Below are 18,081 nucleotides of genomic sequence, written 5' to 3' on the forward strand. Positions count from 1 at the left end.
AAATTCTAGTGTATAATTCTCTATGTAGATATAAAAGCATTTATAAAATTTCGGGTGTCACTCTCCTTTTTTTTCTTTTTAATTTTCTATTACGGAATTCCGTGCAATTTTCTATTTTTTCTCTTTTTATTTATTAAACTTAGTTTATTACAATAATGGTCCCTATGGCATAAGAACTTTTGCAAGAACGTTTCTTGTGGTTTCAACATTTATACAAGAATTTTATTATTAATATGAAAAGATTAATATCCAGATACTAAGAACAAAAGCAAATATTAGATCAAAATCTGATCGAGTATTATTATTAATATGAATCAAATGAAATAGAAGATATTACAGAAACAGAATCAATATCAAGATGATATTGAAACAGAATTATTAGAATGAATATAACTTCCTGAATATAATTTCCCAATTGGGATTTTTGATCAAAATAGGAATGAATATCGATTATGAATAATCATTCTGGATTTTAGGATTAAACCCGTATATAAGGTCTTCTAACTTGAACCCACCGACTCTAGTTACAGCCCTTCTTGAATCTCTTTGTGCAACATTATTCCCTCCTTGTATCCAAGTATACTTCTGTAGTCCATAAGTACGAAAGATCACCAAGAATAGTACCTACACAAAGAGACTAATCATACAATAAGTCCTAGATATAAAAACATGTTTAAAACTTAAAACTGAATATTTATACAACTTAATATATACAACTAGTTTTCTTTTTTTTCATGTTTATTAAATCACATGGTTCTTAAATTCGAAACCTTTAGCAACCATAATCCAACTTAACAGTTTCGTTTTGTTGTCATCATGTTTCTTTATACTTGCAATCAACTCTCTATTTGCGTTTACGACACAATCATCACAAAAATTTTAGGTTTATTTATTACGCTGACTAGTATCACATGCACATTAGATGAATGTAATTTCGAAACAGGTATAAAAGGACTTCAATTAAAGGGTTAATCGTAGGTTATATTATTTACTTTTGACTATTTGTGTAAGTTTTTTTTTTAGGTTAATTCTTTAAAAATAATAGTTGTTCTTTCATCATTTTTTTCTTTTTATAATTTATTATCCAACTAGGTTATATCCGGGCGTTGCCCCGAGCTATTTTATTTCTCACTAATTTCTCATAAATTATATATAAGAAAAAAGATGGCAGAGCTACATGAAGACCAAAGGTGGTTGTAACAACCCTATAGTCTGTATAAAAAATTATATTTTCAATGCTATTTTTTTAGTATTAGTGTAATTTAAAGTTAACTAACCTTCCACCAAAGCATACATCTAGAATCTCATCTCAATTTAAGATTACTAGTATATTTTATACACTAATTCACCTAAAATTATGTCTTTGCCTCTAATAAAAATATTTTATAACGAGTTTGAGTTGGGTTGAAAATACTATAAAAAAAACATTAAATACCCAACATGAATGTGTATACATGTATTGTATATACCCGGTGTAATTTTCGGGTTTGGTTTTTTTTTTTTTTTTTGTTTTCCAGTTCGGTTTTTCTAACTATATACCCAACATGATTATATATACATGTATTGTGTGAACTAATCATTTATAAATATTTGATGATGGAAAGACGATGAATCTATACTACTTTATATATTAAAAAAAATTAAATTATTATTAAAAATTGTAAATTCAAACTTAGAATAAGATTTCTATTTTTAAAAACTGACAAACTTTATAGTTACTAACTCGGTCATTCATGTTATCGAAACCATTTGAACTATGTGTATAAATAGTTTTCTATTTCGTAAGCATTTACGTGTACTTTGTTATTTTGTTATAAAGATTTCTACTAAATAGAAAATATATTATACAAAACTATAACATAAGCTTATGTGAATAAAAAGGATAGCGTGAATAGCACAGATAAACTAATAATCAGATACTTTTAGTGACAAATGCCGAGTGACTAAAAGTTGTAACTACTACGCTATCCATTTTGTTCACATAAGGATAGAGATCTAAAAGTATAAGTGGTTATAGATCTAAAAAAAACTCACATGACCTCAAATATTATACATAATTTAAAATGATAATAACAATAATGATGATATGGCCCTCGCAGTAGAAATCTAGCAGTTTCAATTCCTTGAATCTTGATTCGCCCCCACCTAGCTCCAACATCACCACTAAAATCATTCCATAAACTATGAGACAACTTGAATGCTATTCCTTTAACAATTTGAAAAGGATCAAGAATTATTTAAGTTTCCTTTTTTTTAATTTACAAAAAAAAAAAAAATCTTTAATCGCCATGATCTACAACTCGACATTTATCTATATCTATACCAAAGAACAATTAAATAAATAAATAAACCGATTAGTGCAAAAAGCATATATGGTAGTTTAGGCTTTAGATGAAGAGACATATTAGTAGCATTATTATGAAAGTGTTTGTATGATACAACACAAATTAAGAATAGTAATATAATATTATTTAAGAATAATAAAATTAACTAATTTAACAATGGCATATATCAAGAACAATAATATTATGAAAAAAAAATAAAATAAAATATTGTTTAACAATATAGAATGATGAACCCCAAATAAAAAAAATAAAAACTAATCTCCGTTCAGTATAACGATAGAATTAAACTGCTAACCATAGATATGAATTAACCAAAATCCATTAATATAAACACAAGAAACGTTGATTTTTTTTATTAAAAAGAAAACATACATCCTCATGATATTGTTAGGGTTCGTTGTTGAAAAACTGTGATGAAATCCATTTAATGAAAAACCTTTAAATCTTACGGGATTTGAGTTATCTCTTGTGCATTGAAAATCGGAGTATGGTTTGGAATGCAATCCATGCAATTAATGTGTTTTTGTTTGCTTAGTACAGTATATTATTTGACATTGCAATCGCAATCGCGTTCAAAAATTAAGGAAATATGACATTGCAATAATTAATAAATAATCAATGGATTATCTTGTTTACTATTATGTTTTCTCAAAAATAAATCAAAAGTATTGTGGTTCAAGTTGCAAATCCTAATACTTGCTAAATGGGAGGTTGTGGGTTCCATCCCCACCTCTTGCATTTTTATATAATTTATTAAATTTATACAGATTACATACTTATGTGGCATGTGTAGTGCTAATGTGGCACGCTGACTTGTCGCTCGAACTAATATGGTGATGCCACGTTGGAAAAAGCTGAGATAGCGAGCTCAGAGAATGCCACATGAGCACTTGGAGATAGCCTTATATATATATATATATATATATATATATAAGTTAACATGTTGTTGGCGTTTTTGGTTTTCTCCTCTACAATAAATTGTATGATATTTCTTTTTTGTGTTATCAATATAATACTATTTTCATATTTTCCCCATTTTGTCCGGCTTTCATTTTATTCTTTCAACTATTTATTCAATTGATCGTGTAAATGATTGCTATTTACTCAGTAATACATTTTTTTTGACCCATTTTCAAATAAAAAATGTGTCGTCTAGGAGAACACCCGAATACATAACTGTTTGAATAAAATATGAATGAACATATATATGATTACTAGCTAATCAACCCGGGTTTAATCCGGACCTTTTAATTAAATTTGTAAAAAATAAATGTAAAAGAATATATGTAATTTTTGTTATTGATAAATTATAATTTGATATGAAAATAGTAAATTGACTAACACAATGATACATATAATAAAAATATCTATTACGTTAATAAAAAGACATTTCATAATATTATATAAAAGAATTTAAAAATTTCTTTGTTTCAAATAAAAGATTAAGAATTTAAATAAGTATTATGTGCGGTTGAAAACCTAATGCTATACAAAAATGAGAGAAAACTCCTTTTTTTTAAATATGATATCATAAATGAAATAAAAGCTTTTTTAAAAATTATGTGCTTTTAACACATAATAATATTTCTAAAAATATATCTAAAAAACAATTTTTTTTTATTATATAGAAAGATTATAAATATAGATATATAATTGATCAAAAGATATTTACTTACGAGTATTTTATAGGCCTAGAGGTGCCTTTCGGAGTTATTGTAATGACACTATGACAGTATGAGGTCCACACAAGTAAATGGAGATCTGGACCAACAAAAGGTCCAATGGACCATTTCTTTGAACACATATATTCCAACTTATGGGCCAAATATTTGGTTTATTCTAGCAAAGGCATTTTCAAATCAAAATCAAAATTTAAATATATGACAGAAACTTAAAACGAAAATGATACATATCAAATAGAGTGAATTTTTCTTTAATACGCACCTACTATACTAGTGGCATACAGTCAAAAGAACATCAATTCGATATTCAATCAATTTTTCAAATTCCCAATCACGATCGTAAAATATATGCCAACCAATATTGAAAAGTTTTAAATGATACATATATAGAATATTGATTTTGTAGTATATAGATGATATCATCATAAAAGATTATAACAATACTGAAAACCAGCCGATTCAAGACACATACCTTTTCGGCTAAAAAAAATCTGTCGGTTCGAACTAGCCAACCCTAAAAACCCGTTTCAATGGGTCGACCAGTCCAACCGGTTTTTAAAACGATAACTAACCATCTATCATAAGACTAGAAATCATCTTATACCATAAGGGCATGCATCAAATGAAAATTTTGAGAGGAAAAGACTAGGCCTCATGTAAGATTTTTAGTGAGATTTTTGTACAAATCTGAGAGGAAAAGACAGCTAGATATTTGAACTTTCATGAACATCTTGTCAAACAGCGGCTTTTAATGAGCTTTGCTACAAAAATTAAATACAAAACGCATTAACAACAAAACTCGATGAATTTGGAGACATATATGTGCGTTAAGCCATAAAAGGCGAAAGAATATATCAACATCATTAAGCCTTTGTTGAAAGTGCAACGTAACACCATATAAGGAAGAAAAAAAATGACTTTAAATCGATAACAACCAAAAAATATATACCACTTTTGGTAGTATTCAATTCTCAATATTCATTTGCATAAATAATCTCATAGAAAAATGTTTCAAAAGGTTAGAATTAATTATATTTGACTGATGATTTATATGTTTTAGACCCGAAGCACCAAATTTCTTATAAATTTACACAACATGGGTTAGAGTGGTCTGCCCCAAAGATATGAAATATGAGTTGATACAATAACATAGAAATTACGTATTGTGCTTAAGTGAATGTGACATGCGTTAGAAAATTTACATTAAACAGGTATAGATTTTTTAAGATAAGCAGAATTTGACCTTATTATAGGTTACAAAGATTTTTTTATTTTATAATTATGCAATACTAATGTTTTAAGTTAGGCACACAAAAGAACTTGATTGCTCAATAATAATTTTATAACCTCAGACACAACTGAGCTGGAAGTTATTAGAATGCATCCAGTTTCACTACAAAACTAAAGATTAATTAAGTGCTATCAAACCACATTTCGAACTATCCAATAATTGTTTTGAAAAGGTTCACGCAATTACAAGTTTGTGGGTCATGTTCCTGCGATGTCGGCAAGAATGCTTAAACACGACGTCACTGTGATCAATGTGGTCGCTAATTAGTGTGGCTCTCATCGACATTTCCAACGTACCAAGTTAATATCCCTAATTAGTAACATATGGGCGAAGGGGGTGCCCAAAAAATGCACTATATTTATTTGGGGAGCATGGGATGAGACAATAGATCACATTATATGTTACTGCCAATTCGCTTCAGGCTTATGGGACAAGATAAGCTCATAAGCCAGTGGTGCAACGGAGACGGATCGTCAATTTATCAGTTAAGGAACTTAGCGATCTGTATACCACCAATTTTTGGCAATGCACCACTAACTGTGCTTTATAGTGTTGTATTGTACAACTCAATATAGCATATTTGGTTGTGTATCGCTAAAAACTGGTGATGTACAGATCACCTCCCATATGATAAGGTTGGTCTTGTCAAGAACACCAGAAAGGTCTTAAAATGCAATATATTTGTTACATGTTGGTGTTTGTGGAAGACTATTACATGTTCGTGCTTGTGGAATAGTAGTAACAAAAGATATTTGATCAAACTCCTATTGGTATCGATAAAGTTTTTTTTTAGGTTAATTAAGGCCATAGGATTTTTATGGTATAAAAGTAGATCGAAAAAAGATAGTATTACTTGAGAGGATTAGTAACTTTAATCTAAGTTGATTATTTTGTAATCTTGTACACTATTTTGTAATTGCGGGATTGTGCGATATATATAAATGATATACTCAATTTTTCTTTAAAAAAAAAAGAAAAGCAACATATTCTGTTCATAGAGAAGGATTTAAGTATTTAACCTTTAAAGCTCATTGATAATGGGTTTGCAATGCTTCTTTTGGTATATTGTTAGTGGATTACTTCAAAGTTGGGCTGAAATTCAACCACGAGGATTTTGGGCTGATATATTTGCGTGGCAGATATCTTATATTGGTCCACGTTTTGGCCTGACAAGAGAGAGTGTGGTTTTTTCGCCTTGTTTAATTGGTCTTTATTCACATTTGAATTTCATCCATGATGAAGAATCAAAATTCAATCAATTTTAATTTGTGTACCCATGTTACAGGTAGTAACACTTATAGTACATGAAATGAGCTGCTAAGAGAAACACTTGTTAGAGAGGTTTCCAAGAATCTTGATTGGATTTTGGCAATGATACTTTGGAATTAAGTGATATACCTCTAGGATAGAATGCTCGAGGAAGTAATTGGTTTTATGAAGTCAAGTTCAAATTTGATGGTTAGTTAGAAAGCTTTAAAGGCAGATTGGTTGTTCAGCAAATCAAAAATAAGAGGGTATTATTTTTTTTATTTTTTATTTTTTTTTTTGTATTATTTTGGCTTTAGCTGCTAATTCCAAGCATTGGAATATTCATCAATCGGATACATATAAGCTTTTTGCTTCATGTAGGCCTTGATGAGGAAAAATCCCTAATTCTAATAATTAAATTTGTCGACTTGGGTAGATTTCTTTATGGTCTCATAAAAACGAGCCCCTCCCCTTTTATTTTTAAATTCTTATTTGGAAATAATCTAAATATATATAAAAATAAATACAGAATTTGAATATTATTTTATAGTTTGAAACAGTAACGGCTAGTTCTCAAATTTCTACTTTTTCACCTATAAATACTCTCACCATATCATTCCAAAAACACAAGTAAAAATCAGGATGCATGAGACGATACTCGTTTAAAGCAGCTTCGAAAACCATCTCGTTTTCTCCATTGTTCAAACAAGCATAGATGTGCTCGAATGTGTGAATTGAGTAGCGCATCTTCCGTCATTTTCCTTGCAATCTCTTAAGGCTCCTATGCTCGCCTAGATGATTTTCTAGATTAATAAAGACTTCCCATACACGGCTTTAAAATGTTCTTTGTTGTTGGTAAATCTCTACATTTGGATCTTCTGTTACCTCAAGCCAAGCTCTCACTATATTCGTAGTCTCACCTTTAGTCAAAGCTCTAGCCATTTGTTGTTTGAGTGTAAAAAATTAAGAGAAGAATGAAAAAAATAAGAAAAGGAAATAAAATGAGGAATGATTTGTGAAATGGTAATGGATGTGTATATGTAGAGTATAAATGTAATGATTAAAAAAAAAGAAGGTTGAGACGGTTATAAGGCATAAAAAACAAACCCACTTCTTCAATTTGGACGCGTTATGGATCCACCGGGGAACTCATATTTAAAAGTCGGAACGCCCCCCGTGACCGAGCTTTGGCATTTCGGGGGCATTGCGGACGAGAGTTTTGAGAGGGAACAGGCTACTCCACTTAGTCTTAGACTATGAGGAGGAGCCCGTCTCCTCTCCTTTTTTTCACTTGGAACGCCCCCAGAACGCCCAATCTTGGTCCCCAGGGGGCATTCCTCTTCCTTAAGTCGCGAGCCCAGTTTGTTTTTGAACGCGTCGGAAGTGTTTGGACTTTTGTGGATTCATCCGTTTGACTACCTTGGAATTGTGAAAAGGAGTAAATTAAATTATTATTTTTTCCAACTCGTATTAAAATAAAATAAAAGGAATATCTCTAGGGGCATTACTCCACTCTAAGGGAATGGGGGAATGTCCCTCTAAATGATTGGATGCCACATGTCAACGTTTGATAGGTGGGAGGGCGTTCCCTTAAAAGGCTACTCCTCTTAGTCTTACAATCCGCGAGAGGCCGAGTCTTTTGTGTCAGATTTTTGTGACTTAAGTAGCCAATTGTGTGCGTTTTCAAACTTTTTCGGTCTTTCCTAAACACTCAACAAGATTAAAACTTAAGATTTCATATAAAAATAATAAGATGTATAGTATATATATATATAGAGAGAGAGAGAGGTTAGGGTTTATGTGGCTATTAGACACCCAATATTGGGTGTAGATACCCTCATATCTTATTTTTTTAATCCATAAAAAGCATGGGGGCCAAGCATTTATAGATATATTAAAAAATTAGTATGTGAGGGGTTCTACACCCAAGTTTAGGTGTCTAACAGGCACAAACTCTATTTTCTCATATATATATATATATATAGAGAGAGAAAGTTATTTTGATAACCCTTTTTTTTGCGAGAACCTTTGAGAACTTTTCAAATCAAGCCCAACCGATGATTATTCTTTACATGAAAATTATTTTTTGATTGTTTTCTGAATAACTTATGTGTAATTTTGTAATTTATAATTGTGTGGAGGCATGGATTATCATCCGGTATACAATTATGTGAAGATTTGGATTCTTGATCACATATGCACGAATAGTGCTATGATTACATGTGATTGACTTGCATACATGTGATCATAGCAATATTCGTGCACATGTGATCAAGAATCCAAATCTCCACATAATTGTATAACGGATGATAATCCATGCCTCCACACAATTATAAATTTCGAAATTATACATAAGTTATTCAGAAAACAGTCAAAAAACAATTTTCATGTAAACAACAATCGTCGGTTGGACTTGATTTGAAAAGTTCTCAAAAGTTCTCGCAAAAAAAAAGGATTCTCAAAATAACTTTACCCTATATATATATATATATATATTAGATGACGATATATTCAGCTTAGCTATTTTCAATATTAAAAGTTCACTCTTTGAATTTTATGGTAAACATATAACTATTTAATGCACTTTAACAAAAACCGTTAAGGTTTTATTTAACAAAACCCATATTATAAATTTATAATTCTAATTATATTTTTTTGTTTACGATACATTATAATTATAATTATATTGTAACTTTTTAATTAGTTTAAATGGTTTTTGACAAGAATTCACTATGAAATTATTATTGTACTTTTTTACACTAGCTATATATACAGCAATACGTCTATATGACTATCTGCTTTGGCCAAATCTACGAAAAACATCTACAGAACATTAAGAATCCCAAGCCAACACATACATGTGCATGTACCATTGTACCCACCTTCATAAATCAAATAATGACACAGTTGGAAATGACTAATATAGCCATCATATCATATCATATATCATATATATGAATTGGTCACATTCATATTTTCATATATGCCTACAATAATTGATCATGCATCCATAATAAAGAATAGCCATGAACAACAACATGCACATGCCCTTGTTCCCTTCCCCCACCATATACAATCCCATGCTTAATTATTTTAGTTATAATATACATTAATTAATAATTAAAAAGATATCCAGAATCTTGGGCATCAGAAAAGAAATTGAACCATAATGACATGAATAATTAGAAAGAAACTTTTTTGACCCAATAATATAATATAAATCCAAGAAAGTTTAAAAAAATAAAAAATTTAAGAAAAACATCATCACACAAACCAAGTCATTGTTAATTTATTGTTGATTACATATAACAACTGTCACAAATTTTGATCATGTCTATACACTACCAAACTTTAAATAAATAGCAAAAAAGATAAAGAAAAGAAAATTCAGACTCATTTAAACATTCAATTTCTTTGAGTTTATGATGATCTTGAAATGAGATCGATTTGCATGTGTTTTTAGCACCTGTTCTTACATTTCTCCATCGCTCGTGGGGCTGAAATTTCGTAAACAAATTAAAGGATAGTTAATAATGGTAACAACAAATTAAAAATATTGACGCAACGAAAAATTTGATCACAAATTATGGAATGAAATCAAAATTCCACAAATAATTCACAAATCTATAATGAGCCGTATTAAAATGGCAAATATTAGATCAAGTGGATTATGCTGTCAAAGTTATTTGAGTTTTTTAACTAAAATGAAAAGGAGGGAAAAAAAAAAAGGAAAGGACAATAAAAAAAAAAATTTTGAAAAATAAAAGGAAAAAAAGAAGCATGTTTTCATTTTTGTGGGAGAAAAAAAAGAGATTAAATATCTAAACCACTTTACTACTGATGAGCATAGCGCTTGCGCGTTGCGGCAGCTAGAAAGTGAAAACAATATAAAAGGGAAGCGGTGGTAGAGATCGAGGGAGGCAGTGGAAAAGGAGGACGGCGGCGGAGGGTGATAGAAGGTCGATGAGAGTATGTTATGATTAGAGAGAATTGAGAAAAGAAGGGTATATAAGGATTTTATGTTTAAGTAGAGATATTTTGGGAAGAAAAAATATGCTTAATGTCTTAATCCTATTTTCTTTATAAGGGATTATAAAAGGGAGGGAGTGGAAAAGGAGGACGGCGGCGGAGGGTGATAAAAGGTCGATGAGAGTATGTTATGATTAGAGAGAATTGAGAAAAGAATGGTATATAAGGATTTTATGTTTAAGTAAGGATATTTTGGGAAGAAAAAATATGCTTAATGTCTTAATCCTATTCTCTTTATAAGGGATTATAGATATAGATGTAGTTTTAATTAAGACTATATTGTCTTTGATATTCACTTAAAGAAAATGATTAATTCTCTTAACAAAATAGCCTAAAAATACTCCTAACACTCTAAGAGGATGACATGTGGTATCCACTAATTCTCTTTCTAATCTTACCCCTTAATTTTTCCACATGTCATAATCCAATAGTTAGAAAAATTTTTAAGTTATTTTATTAAAATGATTAATCATTTTCCTCGAGACTATATTTATCATTTCCATTAAAATATATATGTAACTAAAATTTTCAATTAGAATTCAAAAACTTTTTGAATCAAGTTTTCCCTTAAATGGTTCTACTAATTATGTTATTGTAATTACCAAGTCCGATTGCATCAGATCCTTTCATTATTCGTAGCCGTTTGCATGAGTCGACAAACATCCTGCAAAAAAAAAAAAAAAACCCAAACAATCAAAGTAGAAATCGATTAAAGAATACGATCGCGTGAAAGTAGTAAGTTTTTGAACGGTCTAGGAGTAATGAAGAATTAACATGTTTTATTTATGTTTGAATTTGACTACTCTGAAACTCATCCCAACTCAAATTATCTAAATCAAGGGTATATATACAAAGAGAAGGTTTTTAAAGAAAAGAGTGAAAAGCTTTGTTTCTGATATCTTTTAGCTTGGTTTATTTTTTATTTTTTTATTTTTTTTAATTAACTTAATCCATAAAAAAAAATATACATATATAAAAAAAAATTCTAACCCGAGTTAGTGAGTTATACATATAAGGGTACGGTACGTGTTTCACTTTTAAGGATGCTAATAAAAGGTAATGGTGGGAGTGATAGATCATATATAATAATAGGTCATAGATGGTGATAGGGTAATCTATTGATCTACCTAAGAGGCTCCACCTTTAACCATCATGACTCCGTCATAAACTGAGACGTATAGCTTGCCCTTTGAAAAAAAAATATATTTTTTAATTTTTCAAAATTTTTCCTTGGAATTAGTTGAATAAAAAGAGGATGACAAAAGTGAAAATAAATAAATAAAAAAAAACAATCTAAAAAAAGAAAAACGAACTTTCTTTCCCTTTCGCTACTGAATACTACATGATAAACCATTTGACCCCTCCCATTATCTTAAAAAAAACCTAATCTATCTAAATTACCTTTTTTTTTAATTACTAATTTAAATATCTCTTACCAATATATGAACATACATTTTACCCTGAAATTATTTACAATATATTTCTCTCTAACTCTTAAAATAACTATACTACCCTTTACATCAATTATTTTTATATTAATAACCAAATCGTCGTTCCACCACCACCACCGTTGCTACGGTACCCCGCCACCACTACTCATCACCGCCATTGCCATCGTTACATTGTGGCATCGCGCAAACCTATTCATACTAGTTTATATTTATGTATGAAATGTATGTATATATGTGCATGCATATAATATAAGAAGAAAGAGAACATGAACATACTGCCATGGAACATCCCCGACAAGCATCCAATCACCATCCTTATCTTCATAGCTGGGAACATATTCCGAACTATTCAACAGATCCATCAACTTGCTTTCATTCATGAAATCTATCATTCCTTGTCTCCCATAATTTCCTACAAAAATAATATACAATTAAACATATTATTATAAATATAAATTCTGAAATAACCACAACTTTTTTACCATGTACATAATACGTAGATAAAAAAAAAGATAGAAATGCCCCGATTTGAGATCATTAATTATAATGTTTATCATTTTCTTTATTTTCATTTTAAAAACCCATTATTTTATTTATGTAACTATGATATTTCTAAGTGATTCACTTAATAACACATGCATAATTTTTAAGTTATGAATAGTTGAATACCAACTAAAATCCATTAATTTAAATATGGTATAACTTTATCAAAACTTTAATTCATTTTTAATATTAACAACTAAAATACTATATAGCATAGGTATGGAAGAATGTACTTGATATCGACTTTTTAAATGTAATACTATATTTATACCCACTATATATATGCACTAAAATACGTACGAAACTTCCCATTTGCATTATAATGATTCTGAGATCCACTTTCCACATTCAAGTAGCAGTAGTTATCGTACGTGTCCATCATTATATCAGAAACTCCATCATTCATTATTAATTAGTTATTAGATTAGATGTTTTTATATTCGTATTATCACATCAAACACATTATATTTCTTTAAACATTTAAAAATAATTGTGACATATATATAAAAGTTGTATATCGTGATTATTAATTATGACCATAATCGCCATGCTTCACTAGAATCTATTTTCTTCTTTTCATATATCTCTAATTAATATGTTAATAGTTAAAAATTAGAATTGTAAAACAAAAATAAATGACAGTGTACAAATCACCACCCATATATATACAAATATATAGCTAGGTAGATATATGACTCATAAAAACACCTAAAAACGCATAAGTGCAATGATGGAGCTATATGAATAAATGAGGTGACCAGCAACATGGTCACCTCACAATGCTGACTGGAGAAAAAACATACACTTAAAATTACATAGTTAAAACATTTTTATATATATCTTTAAATGATTTGAGGCCTAGACCCAAAATCCTTTCCACCCCTAGACCTTAATTAATAAATCTTAACTTCGCCATTGTTTGCATAATTAATGAGGTTTATATATGGACATGATCGAGCTAATTAATTAAAGTACCTTTGGTGAAGGAACTAAACATCTTGGCCAAAGCATCGGATAGTTGTTGGTAGCTCTTGTACATGTTTAAGTCAACCTTTCGAAGGTATGGCGCACCATCCATTGAAACCTTCACGAAAGCTGCACTACTACTGGTGGTTGCAGATCCTTTCTTCTCCGACTCGTCGGTGTTGCTCTTTTGAGCCATTGCATTTTTACGAAAGTTTCTCACAGGTGGCCATCCGACTACTTGTGCTCTATTAATTAATTATATCAACATAGTAATAGAAGAAGAAAGCTTAATTACTTTAGGGAAATGCTCTATTAATTAATTATATCAACATAATAATAGAAGAAGAAGAAAGCTTAATTACTTTAGGGAAATGCTAAGGGTTGTATTTAACGTGCATAAAACAACTTATACCTTTGATATTAAAAGCCCACCCTCAAATTTTCATGATAAATGTACAAATAATTTATGCACCTTAAACACAGCCCATAAAACTGTATTTAGCAAACCTCATTACTTTATGAACCAATAGATGCATGTTGCCCATGTATATATAGTTCTTAAATACTAAGATTTTTTGTATGCCCATGTATATATAGTTCTTAAATACCAAGATTTTTTGTTTCTTGGCCAGAGATTTTAAAATCGTATTCTGAGATAAAACTTTTTACATCTCATTTATTTAACAGAGTTAATGTTGTATGTTGTAGTTTGTACTACGTTAGCAAGTTCCAATTATGGGTCTCATTAGAATTTAAAAACCAACACAAAAACAAAAGTTAGATAAAGGTGTATGGATTTTCTTAGGATATACCTTAAAGTTCATGAGTAACACCTTAAAGTTGTTGAGTAACAATCTTTTACAATTAAAAATGTAACAAATAATTTTACCACTTTGATATTATATATGGTTGATCATCATTAATTAACATCTAGCTCTAAACTAGAGTATAAGAAAGTTTTTTAAAATTTTTACTTGGAATTAAGTTTCACTTACTTGGATGGTGGCTTGACATGAGTAGTTGTGGTGGTGGTGTTGTTCTTGGATGATGAAGATGATGATGAGGATGCATCATTTGGCTGAAGATTAAGCTTAAGATCAATGGTTTCCGAGAAACCTCTTTTTCCTGAAATCTTTAAGCTCTCCGCCACTTCATTGCCACCACCACCGGGTAAGCCAAGGCATAGCTCAGTCTCTTTGAGATGCATCTTGCCACAAACAAGTCACCTATTCAGCACTAGCTAGCTAGTTGTTGACTTGTTGATGGTAAATATTAATTTATCTAATGGCTTTGGATGTGTGAGAGAGAGGGAGAGAGAAGCTAGTTTGGTGATACTAGTTTTATCCAATTGTTCAGCACAAACAAGCTAGTGTACGTAGAGGTTCATGTGGTTATATATATATTACTTAATACTCACAACCATTGTGGGAAAAAGTAAGTATGAGGCTATTATGCATTTAACTTGTGTAAAAAACCTCTCACATATTAATTTTTTAATATTTTGAATAAATATTTGGACCTCATGTTTTTACCTTTTAAAAAGAGGTATGTGAGAGATTTTTCACCCAACTTGAATGTCTAACAGCCTTATATTTCCTTCCCCCTTATATTATATATATACTACTACTTAGAAAAGGATTGTGAATGGCGGGTTACGATTCGTCTATGTCATACCTCGTTCCACTATTTGGTTTTTGTTACATCGCATCCCGTTTGAGTGTTTTTTATGATGAGTTACTTATTGGTTTTTGTCACATCGCATCTCGTTTGAGTGTTTTTTTATTACGGGTTACTTATTGGTTTTCTTCACACATTTTTCCTTTTAAGTCATTCAACCATTCTGTGGCAACACCATATACGTATCACTACTCGCATTTTGTTACATTGGTCTCGCTTGAATTCTCAACTAATGTATTGAGAATTTTGCAAGATCTCACCCTGTTTTGGTTTTCTACTAAAACTTACTTCTAGGTTTCTTGCATAGTTTTAAAATACTTGGGACAAGTTATGATTTGTCTACGTCACATCCCGTACCACAATTCGGAATTTGCCACATCGTATATTGTTCGGGTTTTCTACTACGAGCTATTTCTTGGTTTTTTCATATTTTTCTCCCTTTTGAGTTATTCAACCTTTTTATTCCCACACCACATACTACTATTCGGATTTTATAAAATTGCATCTCGGTTAAATTCCCAACTAATATATTAAAGATATTTTTACATTGCATCCCTTTTGAGTTTTCTACCACGAGTTAATTCTTGGTTTCTTACACACTTCTAAACAAAACATATGAATGACAAAATGATTTTTAGTTAATTGGTTGAAGATTTAATCTAAATACAATGATAATGTACAATTTCAAATAGACAATTGAGATCCCGCAACGCGGGACGTGACCGTGACCTTTTCTAGTTAAAGTTTATATTTAATCTAATATAGTACTAATAACACAAATAAAAATGTCTAGTATCTAATAAAATAACCCAGTGAAGAAAACTTGAATATTGTTGAAGTCCTCTTACATACTAGCTAATGGATGAATTACCAAATTCTAAAGAGTATGTGGGGGTAAACAAAATTTCTTATGTCGGGATTTTATTTCGATAACAGGCAATCCCGGGCCCGATATTAAAATGTGGTATTGAATTATATCAAGCAAATTGTTGGCGCAGTTAGCATTTTACAATGGTTTTATTTTGGAAAATATTAATTTTTTTAAACATTAGCTTAAAAATCTTTTAAAATCACATGAATGTGATATATGCGTTCCATTACCTAATTTTTTTTTAAAACTTACCCATTAATTTATTTAAAAAGACTTTTAGACTTATGAATTAAAAAATTAATCATTACCCTTTTTCTATATACGAGTACTAGATTAAACTCGTCCGTTGAACGGTAATTTTATATAAAAAAAAAAAGAAGTACATAAAAACTCGTAAACAAACACTTGAATTTAATAGTAAATTAATTAAAAATATTATAGAAAGATTAAAAAATATTTAATTTCATATTATACGTATGGCTACTTGTATATAAAATTCATAAGAACTTGTTTAAACATTCACAAAAAGTTAAATAATCTATTCCTTAATGAATATATAAAATAAAAAGTTTTGTAAGAATCTTTGTGCATTAACTCATCACAAATATTAACAATAATCTCATCATAAATGAGGTATTTGAACTGTTCGGGGAAAAAAATGAGGTATTTGAACATGTAGTTATACTACATTAATCAAAAGATAATCTTTAGTTGAAACTAAAAGAAAAAAATAAATAATAAAATAATAAAATTAATATCTACATAGTTCTTTATAAAAGATGCTTACGGAGCTCGTCTAAAGAGTATAAAGCTCATCTAAAATATACCAAATCGCTTAGTAGGTCGAGCCACTTTTTAGAGATCAAATTAGAAATCATTTACAAAAGATCCACAAGTATGGAAATGATAATAAAATATGCCAAGTTGAAAAGGTCAAATGTTCAATAAGAACCAATTTTCATTTATGGTACACAAAACATTGAATGTAAATTATGAGATAACCTTACTTTTATTTTTCTTCGTAGAGGAAGATGTAAATTTAAAATATGGATAATTGAAGTTTTTGCTATTAACCATGAAATCAACTTTGGGTAAGAGATAAAAATTTAAAGGCATTAATATGTATAATAAAAAAAATATAAAGCTCATCTAAAACATACCAAATCGCTTAGTAGGTCAAGCCACTTTTGAGATATCAAATTATAATTCATTTAAATGGCAAAAAAAACCCGAAATCTGAAACCCGACACTTTTGGGCCGGGTTCGGGTTCGGGTATGTGGGTCTTGAACCGGGTATGGGGATGCTATTATATTTTTTTGCGGGTCCGGATCCGGTATTAGATTAAAACCCACATAACCGACCGGTATACCCGGAACCCGCCCCGAACCCATATACCCGATTCATATATATTACTACATTATATAATATTTAATTTTTATATTTCAAATAGTTATTTAAATGTATAAAATGCTAGTTGATAATCTAGAAATTAATCACAAATATTTATACTTCTTGAATTTATTAGCTTGAATGTGATTGAAAGTGCCAATATTTGGCTACTGTCCAAAACTTTGTTTGCAGTGTCACCAACAATTTTGCATATAAGTCCTGACCTTTTGTAATTACGAATTTAGTTAATTAGTGCATTAGCTAATCAAATAAGTTATAGCTCAGTAACCATCACCTAATATATTATATGTATAATTAATGGTTCCCCAATTACCCGTGAGAAAACTCATTACCCGACGGTTACTAAGTAAACGGGGACCCGTCGGGTCCGGTTCCGAGTTTGGGACGTGGATTTTTAATCGGGTTTGGGTCCGGAATTACTTAAACCCGGACCATACCTGACCCGTTGCCATCACTACCGGTATGTAAATGATAATAACCCAACTAAATATGCCAAGTTTAAAAAGGTCTAATATTCAATAAGAACCAATTTCATTTATGGTACACAAAACATTGAATGTGAATTAT

The 18,081-nt window shown here is 30.0% G+C and overlaps 1 protein-coding gene across 1 annotated transcript; it reads right to left on the minus strand.

The window, feature by feature from the left end:
* Positions 1-9,830: 9,830 nt before the first annotated feature.
* LOC122601164 (auxin-responsive protein IAA14-like) lies at positions 9,831-14,919 on the minus strand. The gene is made up of 5 exons (XM_043773934.1): positions 14,551-14,919; positions 13,565-13,800; positions 12,323-12,458; positions 11,198-11,259; positions 9,831-10,063 (listed from the first exon to the last, which is right to left on the minus strand). The coding sequence occupies exons 1-5, from the start codon at positions 14,760-14,762 to the stop codon at positions 10,026-10,028; spliced, it is 684 nt and encodes a 227-aa protein (XP_043629869.1). The 5' UTR covers positions 14,763-14,919; the 3' UTR covers positions 9,831-10,025.
* Positions 14,920-18,081: the final 3,162 nt, after the last annotated feature.

This window comes from Erigeron canadensis, chromosome 1 (genome assembly GCF_010389155.1).
Source record: "Erigeron canadensis isolate Cc75 chromosome 1, C_canadensis_v1, whole genome shotgun sequence".
In the NCBI taxonomy this organism is placed as follows: Eukaryota; Viridiplantae; Streptophyta; class Magnoliopsida; order Asterales; family Asteraceae; genus Erigeron; species Erigeron canadensis.

Coding starts and splice junctions, on each gene's coding strand:
- LOC122601164 (XM_043773934.1), bottom strand. CDS start 14,762: ATGCATCTCAAAGAGACTGAGCTATGCCTTGGCTTACCCGGTGGTGGT. Junction 11,260..12,322: donor GTCGGGGATGTTCCATGGCA/GTATGTTCATGT, acceptor TTTTTTTTGCAG/GATGTTTGTCGACTCATGCA. Junction 10,064..11,197: donor ATCTGATGCAATCGGACTTG/GTAATTACAATA, acceptor ACGAAATTTCAG/CCCCACGAGCGATGGAGAAA.